The sequence below is a fragment of the Engraulis encrasicolus genome, chromosome 23 (assembly GCF_034702125.1).
Source record: "Engraulis encrasicolus isolate BLACKSEA-1 chromosome 23, IST_EnEncr_1.0, whole genome shotgun sequence".
Taxonomy (NCBI): Eukaryota; Metazoa; Chordata; class Actinopteri; order Clupeiformes; family Engraulidae; genus Engraulis; species Engraulis encrasicolus.
This window is the reverse complement of record NC_085879.1, coordinates 25881735-25899881: the sequence shown is the minus strand read 5'-3', so window position 1 is coordinate 25899881 and position 18147 is coordinate 25881735. Positions and strand designations below refer to the sequence as shown.

The 18147-nt window shown below is 42.7% G+C and overlaps 2 protein-coding genes across 2 annotated transcripts in view; one reads left to right on the top strand and one right to left on the bottom strand.

Annotated features, from left to right (window-relative positions):
• abcb7 (ATP-binding cassette, sub-family B (MDR/TAP), member 7) overlaps positions 1 to 5286 on the bottom strand; it is a 76011-nt gene extending 70725 nt beyond the window's left edge. Inside the window, exons 1-3 of the mRNA XM_063190129.1 lie at positions 5126 to 5286; positions 3357 to 3437; positions 2779 to 2856 (exon numbers count right to left, since the gene is read on the bottom strand). Of these exons, the coding sequence (XP_063046199.1) occupies positions 2779 to 2856; positions 3357 to 3437; positions 5126 to 5275 (309 nt within the window). The 5' untranslated portion in view covers positions 5276 to 5286. The remainder of the gene's footprint in view (positions 1 to 2778; positions 2857 to 3356; positions 3438 to 5125) is intronic.
• A 455-nt stretch (positions 5287 to 5741) lies between these two features.
• On the top strand, positions 5742 to 18147 carry LOC134440182 (uracil phosphoribosyltransferase homolog). Its single transcript, XM_063190151.1, has 7 exons — positions 5742 to 6110; positions 6294 to 6336; positions 6436 to 6505; positions 6809 to 6871; positions 10082 to 10243; positions 15109 to 15207; positions 17767 to 18147. Exons 1-7 carry the CDS (start codon positions 5851 to 5853, stop codon positions 17871 to 17873), a joined length of 804 nt encoding a protein of 267 aa, XP_063046221.1. The 5' UTR covers positions 5742 to 5850; the 3' UTR covers positions 17874 to 18147.

Genomic DNA, 18147 nt, shown 5'->3' with positions numbered 1-18147 from the left:
AACATTTACAAAAGTAAGTAAATGAGTAAGAAACACTATGTTAACAAACGGCAGTGAGAGCACAGCCACAACAGTCCTGAAAGTCTGTCCTCCAAAGAGCAGAGATGAAGCCACTGGATATAGAGGTGTCCGACAAACAAACATACATCAAGCTCATCCAGTAGAAGCCGATTCCCACTCCACTGTGCAGACATAAGTTGATTCTTACTCATCTACAAACATTTGTAAATGTTTTAATTATGATTTGTTCATTAATGACTGCTCATAAAATGTTAATGAAGCTTTTTAAGGGACCGTTATCCTAATGTGTTAGCCAAAAGTCATATCATTAGGCGGACGAGGAGGAATAGCCGAAAGAAACCAAAGAGATTAAAAATGAAAGTCATACTTTCTGAAGCACGCGCATTTGGAGCAAACTACTTTAGAAATCCTTTAATTAAGGTCAAAATTTGATATCGATACCAATCTCTATTTAAAATACAGATTCCATGCTGTGCTACACAGCAGTGGTGCATGCAGCAGGTCCCGTGTGAAAAACTTGTGGTTTTGAAGCAAAAGTCTTCACAGCATGCCTGCCTGGCATTGCCAACATCACCAGCAGACAGATTGCAATTTAGCACACTGGCAAGCTTTCATCATGTAGCCAATTAGCCCGGATCTTTCGGCAAGTTTTCTTAGGCTGCCAAGTTAGCTTGCTAGGATTTAAAGGAATTACATAAGACTACATGTTTTTTTTCTTAGAGGTTTACATGGAGATAGTACAGCGAGGGACTGAATCCCGCGTGCATTTGAGAATAGAAATGTAGTAGTAGGTACTCCAAAAATGTATGCATACTGTACATGCCAATCAGAGTGGAGAGCTGAGGGCTATTCTGAGACCAACACACAGTGAACTCAGTATGGAGCCAGAGATTGGATTGCATAACACTAGTAACAGCCCATAGGATATCAGTGACTGAGCAGCTCACACATACTGTATGTTTAAGTATGTTTAAACGATGCAATGTTTTGCTCCAGTTTCCTGAGTGACCAACTTGTTTATGGCCGAAACGTAGCAAAGCGTTCTGGAACAGACCTTTCAGGTATAAATCACCGCACACTACCAGCCAAGAGAAGACCAGTGTGCAGTTCTCCCCCTTTACTGTACCTTGGATTACTTTGACTGCACATCATCAGCACCTGGTCAGTGGTTGTGCACAGGAACTCAGATTTAACATGTTAGCAACCGTTAAGTAGGCGTGTTTGACCAGTTATCCAACTATGTTTTTTTCAGCACAGAGAATCTCCTCTTCAGCTGCCATAGGCTCACAACATGTGAACACAACAGGGGGTACAGCGAGCGCACCCCATTTCTTTTTACGGAAACATGTTGCAAATGTTTTATGCGCCTCCAACACAGCCACTGGCTTCCAGTATACTGATGCTCTCTTTACCCAACTCAACCCAATGTAGCATAGGCCAAAATGTATACCGTGGGACAGCTGTCATTCATTTTAAGCATGCCAATCGGACAAAGAGAACAGTGACATTTTTCTTGCTAAATGCCTTCCTCTTCAAAGCCACAGTTGGGTTTCTGTTTCACAGAACACTGTACATGTGCACTAGGCAACAGCCAATTAATATCAACCTTCCCATTCTCGCTGATGTCACTGGGTTAGTTTACCATTATAGAGTCAGGTCTGCCCTCAAATATTTGAAATGATAAACAGACTGCTAAACAGTAAAGACACAGGATTACAGCCAATCAACCAGTATTTTGTTATGATTCAAACGATTACTGGTCAGTGTACAATTGACAAACATTTCCAAACGTGGTTTCATATTCTCTGTTATCTACCGCAAAATTGACATTATTTTCGAATTAATCATAATCTAATGTAATTGTTGAAAAAAAATAATTAATGGATTACCACTCCCCTCTATGTCAATACAATACTATACAATACGACATGCATAGTTATTAATGAGCTGGCAAGTAGTTATAGACAAACGAAGTCAGTTAACACAATAGGCACTTAACAAACCTGGCACTATGGCAGTCAGCCTCGCCCAAAATAAAACACAAACAGTGACCAAGGTCACTGACAACAACATGTCTTTCGAATCAAAACTATGCTGTTATTACGGAGAGGTGGCAGTTTGGCAGATCTGACATCCAACTACGTAACAAACATGGCAGCCATTGTGTGCGAAAAGCGTGCAGTAAGTCCACACTTCAAATGAGGGACGGTTTCAGGGCGTTATCCGGGTACTTTACAGCACACTTGACTCGTAGCGATTAGAAATGGGCAGTCATGGGTAAGTGGTTGGGGTGTCAGACTTGTAGCCCAAAGGTTGATGGTCCGACTACCGACTCGTCAGGTTGGTGGCGGGAGTAATCGACCAGTGCTCTCCCCCATCCTCCTCCATGACTGACGTACCCCTGAGCATGGTACCGTCCCACCGCACTGCTCCCTTGGGGAGCCATTGAGGGCTGCCCTCTTTCCACGGGTGAAGCATAAATGCAATTTCGTTGTATGCAGTGTGCAGTGTACACTTGTGTGCTGTAAAGTACTGTGTCACAATGACAATGGGAGTTGGAGTTTCCCAATGGGCTTTCACTTCACTTCAAATGGAACGCCCTAAGTACCCAAATACAGTGCGGAAAGGGCGGTAAGTACGGAGATTGGAACACATCGTATAACACAGCCACTGACAGTGACCATAGGGTTCACAAGGGGACACAACTAAACTGCCACAGGTGATCTTCAAGTACAGTGCACTGCTGTATCAACTTACCACATTCTTGGGGTCGGCATTCAGCCCCCCTCCTGCGTGGCCATGCCAGCATGTCCGCTTGTCTGTGATTTGCAAGTGCTGTAAAGACAAAAACAAAATGTGGATTTATATTACATAATTCTAGAATTTTTTTTGTCTTTTTCGACTCGGGGAGGGGTTGGCAAATGACATAGGCCGGAATCGAACCCGGGTCAGCGCATAGCAGACGAGTGCCCTACCGGTTGGCCACGGCAGGGCCTATATTACATAATTCATATCGTATTGGCCCGAATATAAGACAACAACCCCTTTTTAAAGCACTACTTTTAAGAACAAAGACCCCGTCTAATATTCGGGTCAATAGGGTACTTCTGCTACCATGACTTTTTGACAGGAGTCAGTGAAGAGTAAAAAGGAAAAGACCAGGAGGGGAAAATGGAGTAGGATTAGGAAATGACAGGCCAGATTCAAAACTGGGTGCCCACGGGCAATGTGGGCAATACACAGTATAAGGTAAGTATGGCACAGTACGCCATAGCATCACCACCCCCTTGACTTTTCTTTACTGCCCCAACTGTATTGTGATTATTCTAACTCACCTTTACAGCTTCCAGTAACTGTCTGGAACTCTGGACTCTGTTGATATTCCATGCGGCTGTCCTCACGTGTGGACTCAGTAACTGCAGATCAACAGAAGGAGACAGAGGCAGAGTTCAGACTGCATTCACAAACCAGATTGCTCAACACGACTGATGTCACACTACACAACAACCATTGCACCCTCCACCGGTGGGGGAAAGTTTCCATGTTTTTATGCGACTGATGGCGCATTCCAGAGTCCAGACCCAATCCAAACTAGTAGATCGCACTTCTCATACCTGCATATTTCAGCTCCCCTTCCTAGCAATTTGAAGTGGGAGTTCTACAACCATTGCAACCGCCGCAGTTTAGTTCACTTTAGCGAGGTGTTTTGATACAAGCCAAAAGAACCATAATGGCTATTATTCTTTACATGTCACAATATCATGTTATAACATGAAGAAGATCTTGAGTTAAAATTGACTGTGTTTGGAATAGCACGCAAGAGAAAAGAAGTTTCCATTATGTATTGACATTTTAAATAACGGCTCCAAGGGCCCCGCCATTATCATCCGACTTCAATGTGGGAGTAGTGAGAGTTCCCCCCACTCCGCTATTTGGAGCTTCCACTTTGACTGGGGTTCAAGAGCATTTTTCATAGTAGGAGCTAGGAGGTTGGATAAGTGCGATCTCCTACTAGTTTGGACGGTCAGGAATGCACCATCTAAATACTGCGTAAAGTGGATGGGAACTGGATGGGTCTGGTTAGTCAACAACCACTGTGTCAACAAGAGGAGGAAGTCTGTGAGAAAGACTGAAACAAATGCAGTTTTGTATTGCGGACAGGTAGAGATGCCTGCTTCTGTGAAGTGTCCCTTCTTCCACATAAATACTGGTAGTATGTGCCATAATCTACGTGTGTAAAAGTGTGTGCGAGTGAGTGGAAAATCTTAACAGCAAATTGATGAGTCATAATTACATGGCAGAACCAGGGAGTTTCACACTGACAGAAGATACTGTGAGAAGCACAAAAATAAGACCTTGCCATTCGCCAACAACACTTCAAGACATTTTTAACAGATAGCTCCTGACATGAGGTCACGTGTAAAAACCAGCATGAGAGCGTCAGAGGGTGGGCTCGTGAGCCCCTTATCTACTGGCGCAAGTGACGAGCATTTAGTTTACATCATGTGATAGGACATGTTATAACATGTACCCTATTCAGGCCAAAACCATCTGACGAGAGTTGCAGTTAAAGCCAGATGTTTGAAAACTTAAAAGACAAGCGAATATCTTCAGAGTGGTTGGAATTTTGTAAGAAATGTCGAAACACAGGCACGAAGAGCAATACATAAACATGTCAAAGTAAGCTACACCACATCTCTCTCGGCTTAACTTGAGTACGTTCTTATTGAACCAAGATTAAACCTCCACAGTATACGATGTGACACATTTGACAACTAACCCTAGAACTACAGGAAGAAAACTATATGGCTCGTCAGACAGGAACTTTGGTTAGCTTAGAACTACTCCATTACACGTTGTAACCGACTAGCCAGGCACCTGTCTTCGATACAGTAATAACAAGCAACAAAGCTGCCAATGCGTATGAATGGATTTGTCAATTCTTCGTGTATCAGTCCACTGCTGCCAGATAATACAAGACGTTAAATCTGATAGCTAACATAATGTGCTAACTTGAACTGGCCAGTTAGTACATCTGCCCTTGTAGCCTACCCATGGTTTGTCCTGAGTGACAGTTCCGAGAGTCGATGTGTAAGTCATTCACCTGATACGTGTTCTGTGGTTTACGGTGAAGGCCACTTCTCTTCTCGTTGTGACTCCAAACATGATATGAGCTTGTCTGTTGGAGTAACAGAGCCAGTTTGCGTCTTCGAAAGTGGAGCCCACATTTTAGCGGTGCCAACAGTGGCGCCATGTTGTTCTAAAAGGAACGAGGGCTGTGCGCTCGAACACGGAAGTCTGTCGTCACTTCCAGGGAGATTACAACAGCTGACACACACAACCCTTACAAAAGTGCAATTGTTGCAATTAAGTAAGTTGATATAATTATATCAATAGTAAGCATCATTGTTATAGGTAGCAGAGGAGGTGGGAGAAGAAGAAGAAGAAGAAGAAGAAGAAGAAGAAGAAGAAGAAGAAGAAGAAGAAGAAGAAGAAGAAGAAGAAGAAGAAGAAGAAGAATTGCTGTTTTTATAATAATGTTTAATAGGCCATCCATTTAGAAGCAAACATTAAAACATATCCACAAAGCATGTTATGGAGATTGTATAATAGATAACATGCATCTTTTTCCTAGACATATTTTCAAGAATAACCAGCACCAGTAACTCCTTTTGACAGCAAAGGCCGGATGTGACGTTTGTTATTACTGGGGGAAAGTTTGGCATGTAATGGCTGCTTGAGAGAGCACGTTGCCGAAGGCTGTCGCTCACATAAACAATACTCGTTTTTACGGCTAATATTCACAGCCGTGGGATTACCTGGAGAAATATGCCTTGTCACAACCAACAGATTAGCAGTACCAGCAGTTCTGATCACTCCGTTATGAAACAAGTAAGGTTTGCTAGCAATGGCAACGGTGTCAACTTGAATAACATCTCAGTAGAGGAGCATCATTCAGATAACGAGGTTGACGCGAAACCTAATGGTAGCGAAGTTAACGGAGACCTGCACTTACAGCTGGAACCGCAATTGAAACTTCTACCTCTGAATGACCAAATTCGGGAATTGCAGACCATCATAAGAGATAAGTGAGTGGGATGACCTAAATAAAATATGTGTTAGCCTAATGATAGCAGTGCTATCCACGCTACAAGAGTGTGCAGCCTGCAGTTAGCTGTAATATGATCGTTTTAGCTGACCTGAAGCCGTCACAATATATAGGGCATTTGTTTTACTTTTTAACATCAGTTTTTGCTATCTCCTTTGACCAGAACAACAAGCAGAGGAGACTTCGTGTTTTGTGCTGACCGCCTGGTAAGTAATACATCTGATCAAATTGTGAAGCTGTCATAAAGTGAATGCTCGAGCAGCCCCAAACACCATTTCTAATACCGGTATGTCATGATTACTTAGATTCGCCTTGTGGTTGAAGAAGGACTCAATCAGCTACCCTACACAGAATGCACTGTGACCACTCCGACAGGTACACTACTGATAGTGACATGTTTTGATTTGCTGTCTGCTGGGTTTCTCGATGTGAAATCAAACACTTTCTGTCAAATGCTGGTCGGGTACAGATGCTGTACTCTGTGAATTATAGCGCAGGAGATATTGATTCAGGAATCTGTTTTGAGGAAGTCACCATGCCAAGCTCCTTCAAAATCTGTGTTGATGAGGTTCCGAAGTGTCTGATTTCAGGAAGAATGAACGACCTTACTGTTTTACACTCTGAGGCAGATGGTGTGGCAGTGCTCATTCTAAACACATTTTTTTCAATGTCATCCAGGGCACAAGTATGAAGGTGTCAAATTTGAGAGAGGCAACTGTGGAGTTAGCATCATGAGGAGTGGTAAGTTGAGCAAATTCTCACCCAGTCATAGTTTTGTCAACAATGAGAGGGAATATGCTGTATGCAGTCAACTCTACCGTACATGAAAGGTGGTGAAACACTTTTGGCTGTGTTGTACTATTGTCACCGATATGATTGCATGAAATGTTGTGGTATACAATTGTAACTCCCACTCCTAATTGAACTGAAAAGAAAATGCCTTACTCTACTCTTGTACACTTTTTTTAAAACATTGGTGAACCTCCTTGCAACTGCATACATCCACAGCACACTACAGCAACCCTAGCCCCTAGTCCTCTCTAAAGAGATAACGCATCGTTTCATGTCGTCGTTATCATTTCATGTAGGGTATTTGAAGTAAGCCGCAGATGAAGATCCCCTGTCATCTCACAGGGTTAAGGTCTTGTATATATACAGTTAGGGCCATAAATATTTGGACATCTGCACAATTTTCATCTTTTTGGTGCTGTACACCATCTCAATAGATTTGAAATGAAACAAATGAGATGTACATTAACAGCAGACTTTTAGCTTTAATATGGGGGTGTTTGCGTCCAAATCGAGTGAACTGTGAAGGAATTATGACATTTTTTATTAGTGCCACCCCTTTTTTAAGGGACCAAAAGTAATTGGACAGTCTAGTATTTATACATCAAACTTTACATTTTTAATTATTTGGTTGCAAATACTTTCCAGTCAGCTACAGAATGTAATTTGCAATCCATAGACATCAATAGACACTGGGTTTTATCCCTGGTGATGCTATAGTGAGCTCTATTGCAACAGTCTTCAGTTCCTGCTTATTCTTAGGGTATTTTCCCTTCAGTTTTGCCAGCAGCAAGTGAAATGCTTGCTCAACCGTACTCAGGTGAGGTGATTGACTGGGCCATTGAATAATATTCCACTTTTTTGGGGTAGAAATGGCTTAGTGGCTTTCAGATGAAGCTTTGGGTCATTGTCCATCTGCACTGTGAAGCATTGTCCAATGAGTTCAGAACCATTATGTTTAATATGACATGATAATATAGCCTGAAAATCTTCAGAATTCATCCTGTGGCTTTTGTCGGTAGTCCTCATCATCAATAAATACAAGGGGAAAATAGTATTGACAGATATGCATGCCCACACCATGACACTACCACCACCATGATTCACTGATTGGGTGGTATGCTTTGAATCATGAGCAGTTCCTTCCCTTCTCTATACTCCTTTCTTCCCATTACCCTTGTACAAGACGATTTTTGTCTCCTCTGTCCATAGGATGTAGCTCAAGACCTATACAGTCTTTTTAAGACGTTGTTTGGCAAAGCCAAATCTGGTATTGCTATTTCTGATGCAATCAATAATTTACATCTTTTAGTGAACCCTCTGTATTTCCTATGGTGAAGTGTTCCTGAATGTTCTTGATCTTTTTCTTGATTGTTGCCTTGGACATTTATCCACCGTTCACCTGGACACTGTTCTACATCTGGCAAACTGTTGGGAGATGGGTTTTTGTTCACCAGATACAGAATATTGTCTGTCATCGACGACATTTGTCTTCCATGTCTGCCAGGTAATTTGGTGTTGCTCTGGTATTTCTTTTTTCCAACATTCTGAACTCTTGAATTAATCATATTCAATGTTTCCCCATCTCTAAAATGGGTTTGTTTTGATTTTTTTCAACCTTATGATGGCTTGCATCACTGATGGTGACAGGTGGACTTTGGATCTCATGGACATTCCGTAAAAATATATGTAAATGCAAATGGAACACTTCAAATTAACTCTAAGATTTTGTATTGACATCTTGGTGATGGTGTAGTAAGGAAATAACACACATGTGACTGGAAAATAGCTGAGAAGCCTACTGTCCAATTACTTTTGATCCCTTGAAAAGTGGGCAACACAGACAAAAAACGTTGCTATTTCATTCCTGTTAATGCGATATGGATGTTAACACCTTCACATTAACGCTAAGAGTCTACAGTTAATGCACAGCTTGTTTGTTTTATTTCAAATCCATTGTGGTGGGGTATAGGGTGGAAAAGGATGATAATTGTGTTGCTGTCCAAATATTTCTGGCCCTAACTGTATGCAACCTCTATAAATGAGAAGTAATCACTGATAGTCTATCTCCAAGCCACTGATAAGACAAATGGCATGATATCAGCTATGGTGAAAATGGAGTATATCATGTTTGCTTGTTTATGGAGTGTGGAAGCGGAAGTTTCCGTCAATTTATAATATAATAATTATATATACATGATTTGTAATTCATTGTCATTTAAGGATTATCTTTTATAATTTATATTTTTTCAAGCAACAACAAAGACTGTATGTACTCAATTTACATTTCCTTGTTACCTGCCCCCCTGGACGAGGTTTAGGCCATATATCCCAATGACCCTGTCTGTCTGTCTGTCTGTCTGTCTGTCCATCCATTTGTGTCTTCCCGCAATGTCTGTGGTTCTCTCTCAGGGGACTCCAAACAATCATCAGAGACACAATAGTCATATAAAGAGTTATACACAGTTCTGGAACCCGTTTCTCGAAAGCGTCATTGCCTTCTAAGTTAGCAACTTACTTGGTTGCAATGTAATTTCCCATAGGCAACCTACTTAGTTGGTAACCGGTTAGCAACAACGCTGGCCGAGCTGTCACTGGCGCCCCATACTCCTGAGCTCGAGAATGTCTACCGTGTAGAGTAGACATTTTTTGGCCATTGCAGTACTTCAGCACCACGGCCAGCGATCTTGCCCAATATGCCACGTAATCCAACTATTTCAGTTTCTTGAGAAACGCGCGCCTGAGCGTGGTGTGCATCTTGTGTTGGTGAGGTTGCCATCCTTTTTGATGCTCTTTTTTGGGAAAAGCATTTTGCCAGTCGGCACTAACCTGGCTGCGGTTGCGTCAGATATCTTATAGAGAGAGATACATCCTTCTAGTTCTTTTCCGGTATCCATATGGTGTCGGGTGAACGCCCCTTAGAAGACCTTCGGTTAGGAGACCTTCGGAGTCTTGAGGTTGAGAATAAATGGAGTCCCCTTAGCGCTGTAGATGGCAGTAGCGCACTTCTTGTGCAAACACCTCAAAAAGAGAAGAAGGAGGGGACAACGCCCCCTTGGTAGACCCAACTTGAGCACACTCTTTTGCATTGGGCGGGCGATGGGCGTGGTTTGAATCCTCTTTATTACTCTAACCTCTTTGGTTGCGTGGTTTCATCCGCAGGAGAAGCTATGGAGCAGGGCCTGAGAGACTGCTGTCGCTCCATCCGCATCGGCAAGATCCTCATCCAGAGCGATGAGGAGACGCAGAAGGCTAAAGTGTACTATGCCAAGTTCCCCCCTGACATCTACAGACGCAAGGTCCTACTCATGTACCCCATTCTGAGTGAGTATAGGAACAGCTTTCCCTTTATGCTACATTGCATTACTTTATATAATGCACATTTATTTTTTGAAAAAAAACTAAATTTAACACGTCCTAATTACCACCTGCATTCTATTCTCCACTCAACCGTCATTTGTCGGAATTCAGTGCGATAAGATAGGCACGCCTATTCACCCACCTGAATCTCATTCTCCGCTCAGCCATCATTCAGTGTAATTTCAGTGCACTGAAAGTTGGAACGCCCCTTAATTAACTAAAGAACATGTATTCTCTGCTCACCTGTCTCCAGTTAGAAATTTGCTTTCTCACTCACACCCACCACCTCCCCGTTCACCCCCCTCTCCATCGCTGTTCAGTCGATTCGTCAGGTGCCCTGCCCTAGCTTCCTCTCCAGTTCACCTTACTCCATTCATTGCTCTCTGACCATCATTGGCAGGGGGTGTCCCCTCAGACCTTGCACATATCTGCGGGTGGGTGGGATATGTGACGCCTTGTTTTTTCGTAACATTGGTTAAAAACCTACAAAACTGTTATTTTTCCTCTTAAAAACAAATGGCAATAAAGAAGATGTGGTACATTATGTTTCATATTAGTCTTAGATGAGAAGAAACATTTTTGATAAGATTTATGTAAAGGTTTATATGTCAAATATCCTGCGGTGTGACTGTAACATTAATGAAACCTGGAATATAATATATATATAAATTAACCAACAACATTTTGAATAATGTATGAAGCATTTGGCATGGTTGCATAAATATTAACTTGATATTAAGATATGTGAATGTGAAAAAAACTCAAGACAGTAATATTAACTACAAGTTCAATTTCGTAATACAAATTGCGTCCTGTGGGGTGACTTGTATGTCAATGTTTGTGAACGGGCAGCTGCAAGGCCAACTACAAGGGTCTTAAAGACTGGCTCCTAACCAGTCAGTACCTCAGTTATTGGAGAGTGCTGTGGAAGCTTAAGGTGACTATTTTAACCTCTTAATATGTCTTAATATTGCAATGTTTCTGTCACGCAATGCTTAGGTTCATTTTATGGTGTCCTGTGGTGTGACTGCTCTTATAGAAGGAAAAAAAGTTTTTTATAAATGAAAACACATATTAAGATTAAACACAATATCATTATCAAGTTAGCATGAGCTCAGACGTCAGTCATGTATACAAAAGGATTAAAATGGCCATAATACAGTGAATTTCCTGTGGTGCGACTTCATTTTCCTGCGGTGTGACATGCCTATGCAATGTGTTGATGCAGGACACATTTTCCCAAAAATGGCAAAAATTGGGGGAAATTCCACAGACCACTAAGTGCTTTATTTTTTTCTATTTTTTTCCAATTTTTTCCATAAATTTTTTCAGAAATTGGAAAAACTTTTTTTTTTTTTTGGCGTTACGCCCTTAAATGTCAACCACCCGGGTGCAAATACTGGCCGAGCTGTCAGTGGCGCCCTATACTTCCGAGCTCGAGAATGTCTTCTGCGTAGACATTTCTTGGCCATTGCCGTACTTCAGCACCAAGGCCAGTGATCTTTCCCAATATGCCGCGTAATCCAACTATCTCAGTTTCTCAGATAGTAAACTAATGGAATATAGTTAGGTGACACTATATAGTTTGGTGACACTGTTATATACTGTTAAAGCAAGTATACAGAAGTGTATTTGGTACAGTGCCTGGAGTATTGTGGTGTGGGAGTATTATGGTGATTTACTCAAGGACATTCATGTACCCACGTTCTGAGTAAGTTCATGCACACATGACCAGCTGCTCCTTTGTGGTACATTACTTAATTTTACAGCAGGGGTGGGGAGCCTATGCCTCAAGGGCTGTTATGCAGTTTCACATGAAACATGACATGTTTTGTAAAGAAATATTAGAAACGACATTTGCAATACAATTAAGCTATATTTCCTGTGGACCTAAGGTGGGGTCTGTTGTAAACTTGGCCGCCTTCCACATAGGCCTAAAGTGCAGGGGGAAATCCTGGTTTGTGTTCATAGTACGGTCTCTGGAGGACTTTATAGAATTTGAAGTGGCTCCTCGAACGAAAAAGGTTCCCCACCCCTGTTTTACGGTTATGGGGCTTGCATAGTCGCAAAGACCACCCCAAAGATTCCCACAAAAGGTGAAAAAAACCTTAAGTTGTGATTGGCGGTCAGGGGCTGGTGCCTCTTGTGTGTTGTCGTTTTAGTTTAGTTTATTTAGTTTATTAGGATCCCCATTAGCTGGGCACAGACCCAGCTATTCTTCCTGGGGTCCAACAATAAAATCACACACAGTTAAAAGTTCTACACAAATCTGTACATTCATACATTGAAAAGAAAGAAAGGGAAAAAAAGAAGAAGAAAAAAACACAATATAAACATACAAATTACTATAATAATGGTTTAAGACCTTGTGAGAAACATTTCTACCTCTGCACTAACCTAATTTATGTATGATAGGCTCAGATGTTTTTTCACATGTTTTTTTAAAAAACACTTTACTATTCAATATAGTTAATTTGGTTGGCAAATTGTTTCATGCTTTAATTGATCTATATTCAACACCGCATAGAAATGCATTGGTATTGCTCTCTGGGATGCTCAGTCTCCCTGCCGCTGCAAGCCTTGTGTTATGTGTATGAATATCACAACTTTTACGGAGGAGATTATAGCGATTTAATGGTGTTTTGTTGTGTAAAACTGCCCAAGTTGACGTTGCAATCCTTCAATGAACAAGGAGGCTACACCAACTCCACAGGGAAAAAATATTTTAGGTTTAGTTTACTAAGTGGGAAGAGATACTGTATTAGAGGTTTGAGAACTCCACTGCTGGTTTAATCACTGGGTAAGTAGCATGGACTCGACCCAGAAACAGTCTTTTTAGGCCAACACTGAGCAAGAGTAGCACCTGGCCCGTCATGCATGTAATCAGTACATTAAAGCACAGAAATGAAAACGAAACAAAGGCAGAAACCCACTGTCCCTCATATTCATCTTTTTCATTGAGAACTATTATGAGTTAGTGCTCTCTTTGTATGTAGAATAACACAGAGAGACGCCATCAATTTAGATGTCAACCTCCACTCTTGGAGTGCAGTGGAATGAAGGAGTGATTAAGAGCTATCATCAGAACCGAACAAGCCCCTCGTCTGTTATTTTTTAACCGTGCAGCTCAAACGATTTGCTTTGCTTGTAATATTGTTCTTTAAAAAAAGAACAGAAAAAAAACATAATTGCCTCACAAAATTCTGCGTAGCTCACGATGCAATTTTTTAAAACAAGCCTCTTCTCCTCCCCTTTTTTTCCTGTCTCCTCTCCTCTTAGGTTGACCTTTCACCTCTCTCTCTCTCTCTTTCTCTCTCTCTCTCTCTCTCTCTCTCTCTCTCTCTCTCTCTCTCTCTCTCTCTTTCTCTCTCTCTCACACTCACACACTCTCCCTCTCTTTCATCTTCATCTACTCTCCCTCGCTCCCTCCCTTCCACCAGCCAGCCACCATGAAAACATTCATGCTTGCACTCTTTCATTCTCTCTCTCTCTCTCTCTCTCTCTCTTTCTCTCTCTCTCTCTCTCGTCCTCACCTAGTCAATCCCTCCCTCCATCCCTCCCTCCCTCAGCCAGCCACCGCGTCTTGCTAGATAATTACAGGCCTCTCGGTACGGTGGGGGAAATTACACAGCAGCCTCCCTGTGCTGGATGGCCAAGAGCAGAGCTGGCTGAATAGCGTATAGCATAATGAGAGCCAGCCAGCCAGCGTCCCGAAATAGTGCCGTAATGGCCATGCTTTTACTCCCGTAGCCGCCGCTGCCGTGCCGTCCACCATGGAAAAACATGCTACTCGCTGTTCGCGTTCGCTGTACTCTGCCTGGCGATGAAGAAGTCCGGAGAGAAATGCTGCAGTATATGCTCTGGAGGTGCATTTCTCAAAACCATAGTTGCTAACTACGTGTTTGCAATACAATTTCCCATTGGCAACTACCCAAGTTGCTAACTGCCTATCAACTACGCTTTTGAGAAACGCACCCCTGGGTTGTTTTTTTCAGTACACAGATGCAGATGTCATGTGTGTGTACACACACTTTCACATGCACTGCACACAAGGATCAGAGAAAACTGGACGGTGTTTTCTTTCTTTCTTTCTTTCTTGCTGTGAAGGCCACAAGAGAGTCCACCCCTACCATTAATGACCATTGACGAGTTGTGTGTGTGTGTGTGTGTGTGAGAGAGAGAGAGAGAGAGAGAGAGAGAGAGAGAGAGAGAGAGAGAGAGAGAGAGAGAAGAGAGAGAGAGAGAGAGAGAGAGAGAGAGAGAGAGAGAGAGAGAGAGAGAGCGAGCACGTGCATGTGTGTTTGTGTGTGTGCTGTGTATGTGTGATCCACCCTGATGACTTTCTTCATTTGACAAACGCTGATTATGAGGCTGTCTGCCCTAGTCAGCAGGGAGATGCAATGAAGCGTTTCACAGAAATGTATAATTAAAGATTCACTTGTCTAAACAGCACTGCGATTTTTGCCGTGTTCAGCATTCACCGCTTAGTTGTCGACAAAAATACTTTGACATGCAGTTTTTCCAGTTATCCCTCAAAAGCTGATGTAAAGAAAGAAAGCATCGTTGTTTATATGCTCTGAGAATGCTTGATGAAGATTCAGGGTGATCGAAGCGCTGCTTTTTAAATAATAATGTTTAATTTTTTTGGAGCTTATTGGCAGTGTGCAGCAGACCTACCTTTTTCAACTGTCTGACACTTTTGTCTGGCACCTGCAACAAGTGTTTTTGGATGTGCGCATCCTACCTAAAAACTCCTATAGCTGTATATGTTTATGTCGGTTACATGTAATGTATTGTAAGGTAATGTAATGTTTATGTCTGTCCCACAGGCACTGGGAACACGGTGATCGAAGCCGTCCGGGTGTTGATTGAGCACGGTGTCCAGCCCCAGCACATCATCCTCCTCAGTCTCTTCTCCACTCCCCATGGTAAGCTCAATACACGACACAATACAATACAATACAATACAATACAATACAACACAACACAACATGTATTTACATAGCGCAGTATCACAACTATGATGTTGACTCAAAGCCCTTTCAAATACATACACATAGTCATACACACATACACATTCCCACACCAGCTCTGGAGGCTGCCATACAGCGCCAACTGTCTGGGGTTCACGAGAGAGTCCACGCACACTCACACACAGTAAAACTAGAAGCACTCAGAGAGCGCAGACCTCCGCCAAGGAAGCTGCTTGATACATTTGACTTTGTTTTTGTGGAGTCCCCGCAATTCAATTTCTCGTCTAGATGGTGAAGAATCTTTAGAAAAGTTCTGGTTCCGGTTCGTGATCCAGATCACCTCCAGAATTGAATCACTTGTACCTTGGGTCATTACTAACAACTCTACAAAGTTTCGTCCAAATCAGTTGATTCGTTTTGTGGTTATCCTGCTGACAGAATCTTTAGAAAGTTCTGGTTCCGGTTTGTGATCCGGATTACCACCAAAATTGAATCACTTGTTCCTTGGATCATTATCAACAAACCCACAAAGTTTCGTCCAAATTCGTTGATGATTATTACCTCCTTGGCGGAGGTAATAATAACTTTTAAAAAATATTTCTCTGGAAGCGATCGTAATATAGTCCATATTCATTACATCAAGACCTACACTGTAGCCTACTAGTGCAGGAAGACTGTGTAGTTCTATGATAACACACAGCGCAGTCGTGGCCTAATGGTTAGGGAGGTGGTCTTAAGATCAGAGGTTTGCCGGTTCAAATCCCACCCTTACCCCTCCTTTTGACCAAGGCACTTAATACCACTGGTTATTTACTCCCCCCACCAACCTGGCGGGTCGGGAGTCAAACTGGCAACCTTTGGGCTACAAATCTGACGCCCTAATCGCTTACCCATGACTGCCCCTGTAGACCGCTTAAGACTGAATACAGTCGGGGGACTAAACTGATGCTTTTATCCCAAGCAACTTAAAGTTATTTAGGCACAGGCCCTACTGAGGCGCTAACGGTTGGGCACTCATCTACTACGCGGACGAGGGACTCACTAATTCGACGCCCTTTCGGTACTTACCGCTTACGTCATACGACCCTAACCCTAACCCTAAACCTAACCCTAACCCCTAACCCCCCTCCCTGCAGGACATTTACACCGCACGCCTCACCCGAAAAGTACTGATGATCATCAAAGACACAAGCCACCCTGCACACAAACTGTTCAGCCTCCTGCCCTCTGGAAAGAGGTACAGGCGCCTCCGTTCCCGTACCACCAGGCTTGCAAGCAGCACGATGCATCAAGCAATCAAGATACTGAACACTCAACCCACTCTCCCTTCACTGTCAGCCTCTAGCCAGCCAGGCCACTGACAACGCTCCCCCCCCTCATCCCCACCACCATATCTGCGACTGAACATTCCACCTGCACTACTACATCTGTGACTGAACTTTCAACCTGCACTAACTCAAAACATGCACACACACACACACACACACACACACACACACACACACACACACACACACACACACACACACACACACACACACAAGCATACTGCACTTTCTGCACAAAACCCAAACATACACACACTGACACACAACTCATACTCACACACATACACACACACACACACACACATACACAGGTACACACACACAGACGCACACCGCACTTTCTACCTGCACTAAACACACACACACACACACACACACACACACACACACACACACACACACACGCACACAAAACACATACAAACACACACACACACACACACATACTGCTGCTGGTGTATTTAATAAAACCTTTTTTAATTATTTATTTTCTTCAAATGCTATAACTATGTCAGAACGCTACAAAGAAAAAAAGCACAACAAAATACCTCCTCTTAATGTATGTTCTCTACAAGTCTTCTGTTGTCCAGTCTTGCACTTTAAATGTCTGTATGAGCAATGTCTACGTCCATACTGTCTATGTCCATGTATGAGTACTGTCTATGTCTATACTGTCTATGTCCTTACCTAGATTAGTCTATGTCTGCATGGGAGAGCAAGAAACGCAATTTCAAATTCTTTGTATGACCAGTGCATGTAAAGAAATTGACAATAAACTTGACTTGACTTGACTTGACTTGACTAACCCTAACCTTAAATCGCTTGTTTGAAATGTTTGATTACCATGTGACGTACCACGTAAGTACCGAGAAGGCGTCAAACTAGTGGGTCCCATGCGGACGACCCGGGTTCGATTCCAGGCCCGGGTCCTTTGCCGGCCCTTCCGCGTCTCTCTCTCCTAACTCGCTTCCTGTCTCTGCCTCACTGTCCTGTCTGATAAAACACCAATAAAGGCTTGAAAAGCCAGAAAACATACTTTAAAAAAGTTGTTTAGGCACAGGGTATTGGCAACAGTGTCTGGAGGTTTGGTGCCTTGTTCAAGGGTACTTGTTTCAAGCCGTGAATGGTATGTGATTTGAACGTATCTTCATTTATCTTTGTTAATGTGTGCATTTTCTCTCCCCAGGGGCCAAGTCCATTATCCAGGAGTTTCCAGACATCACCATACTCACTACAGAGGTGCACCCCGTGGCCCCCACACACTTCGGACAGAGATATTTTGGCACAGACTAACCACCCCCCTACCACACCCACCAACCCAGCCTAGTGTTGCCACCTGTCCCGATTTTACCTCATTGTCCCTGTTTTCAATGATGTGTCCAGGGGTAATTTTTTAATATATTTTTCCCGCTGGACATTGAATGAAGGACACCATTTCTTAATAGCCAAAGGCTTGATGGGATTTGGAATGTTCCCTTTTTTTTGGCAGACAGAGGTGGGAACTTTAACCCACCCCCTTGCCTGTATTGCCCTAAAGAATGTAAGTGTGTGTGTGTGTGTTGTGTGT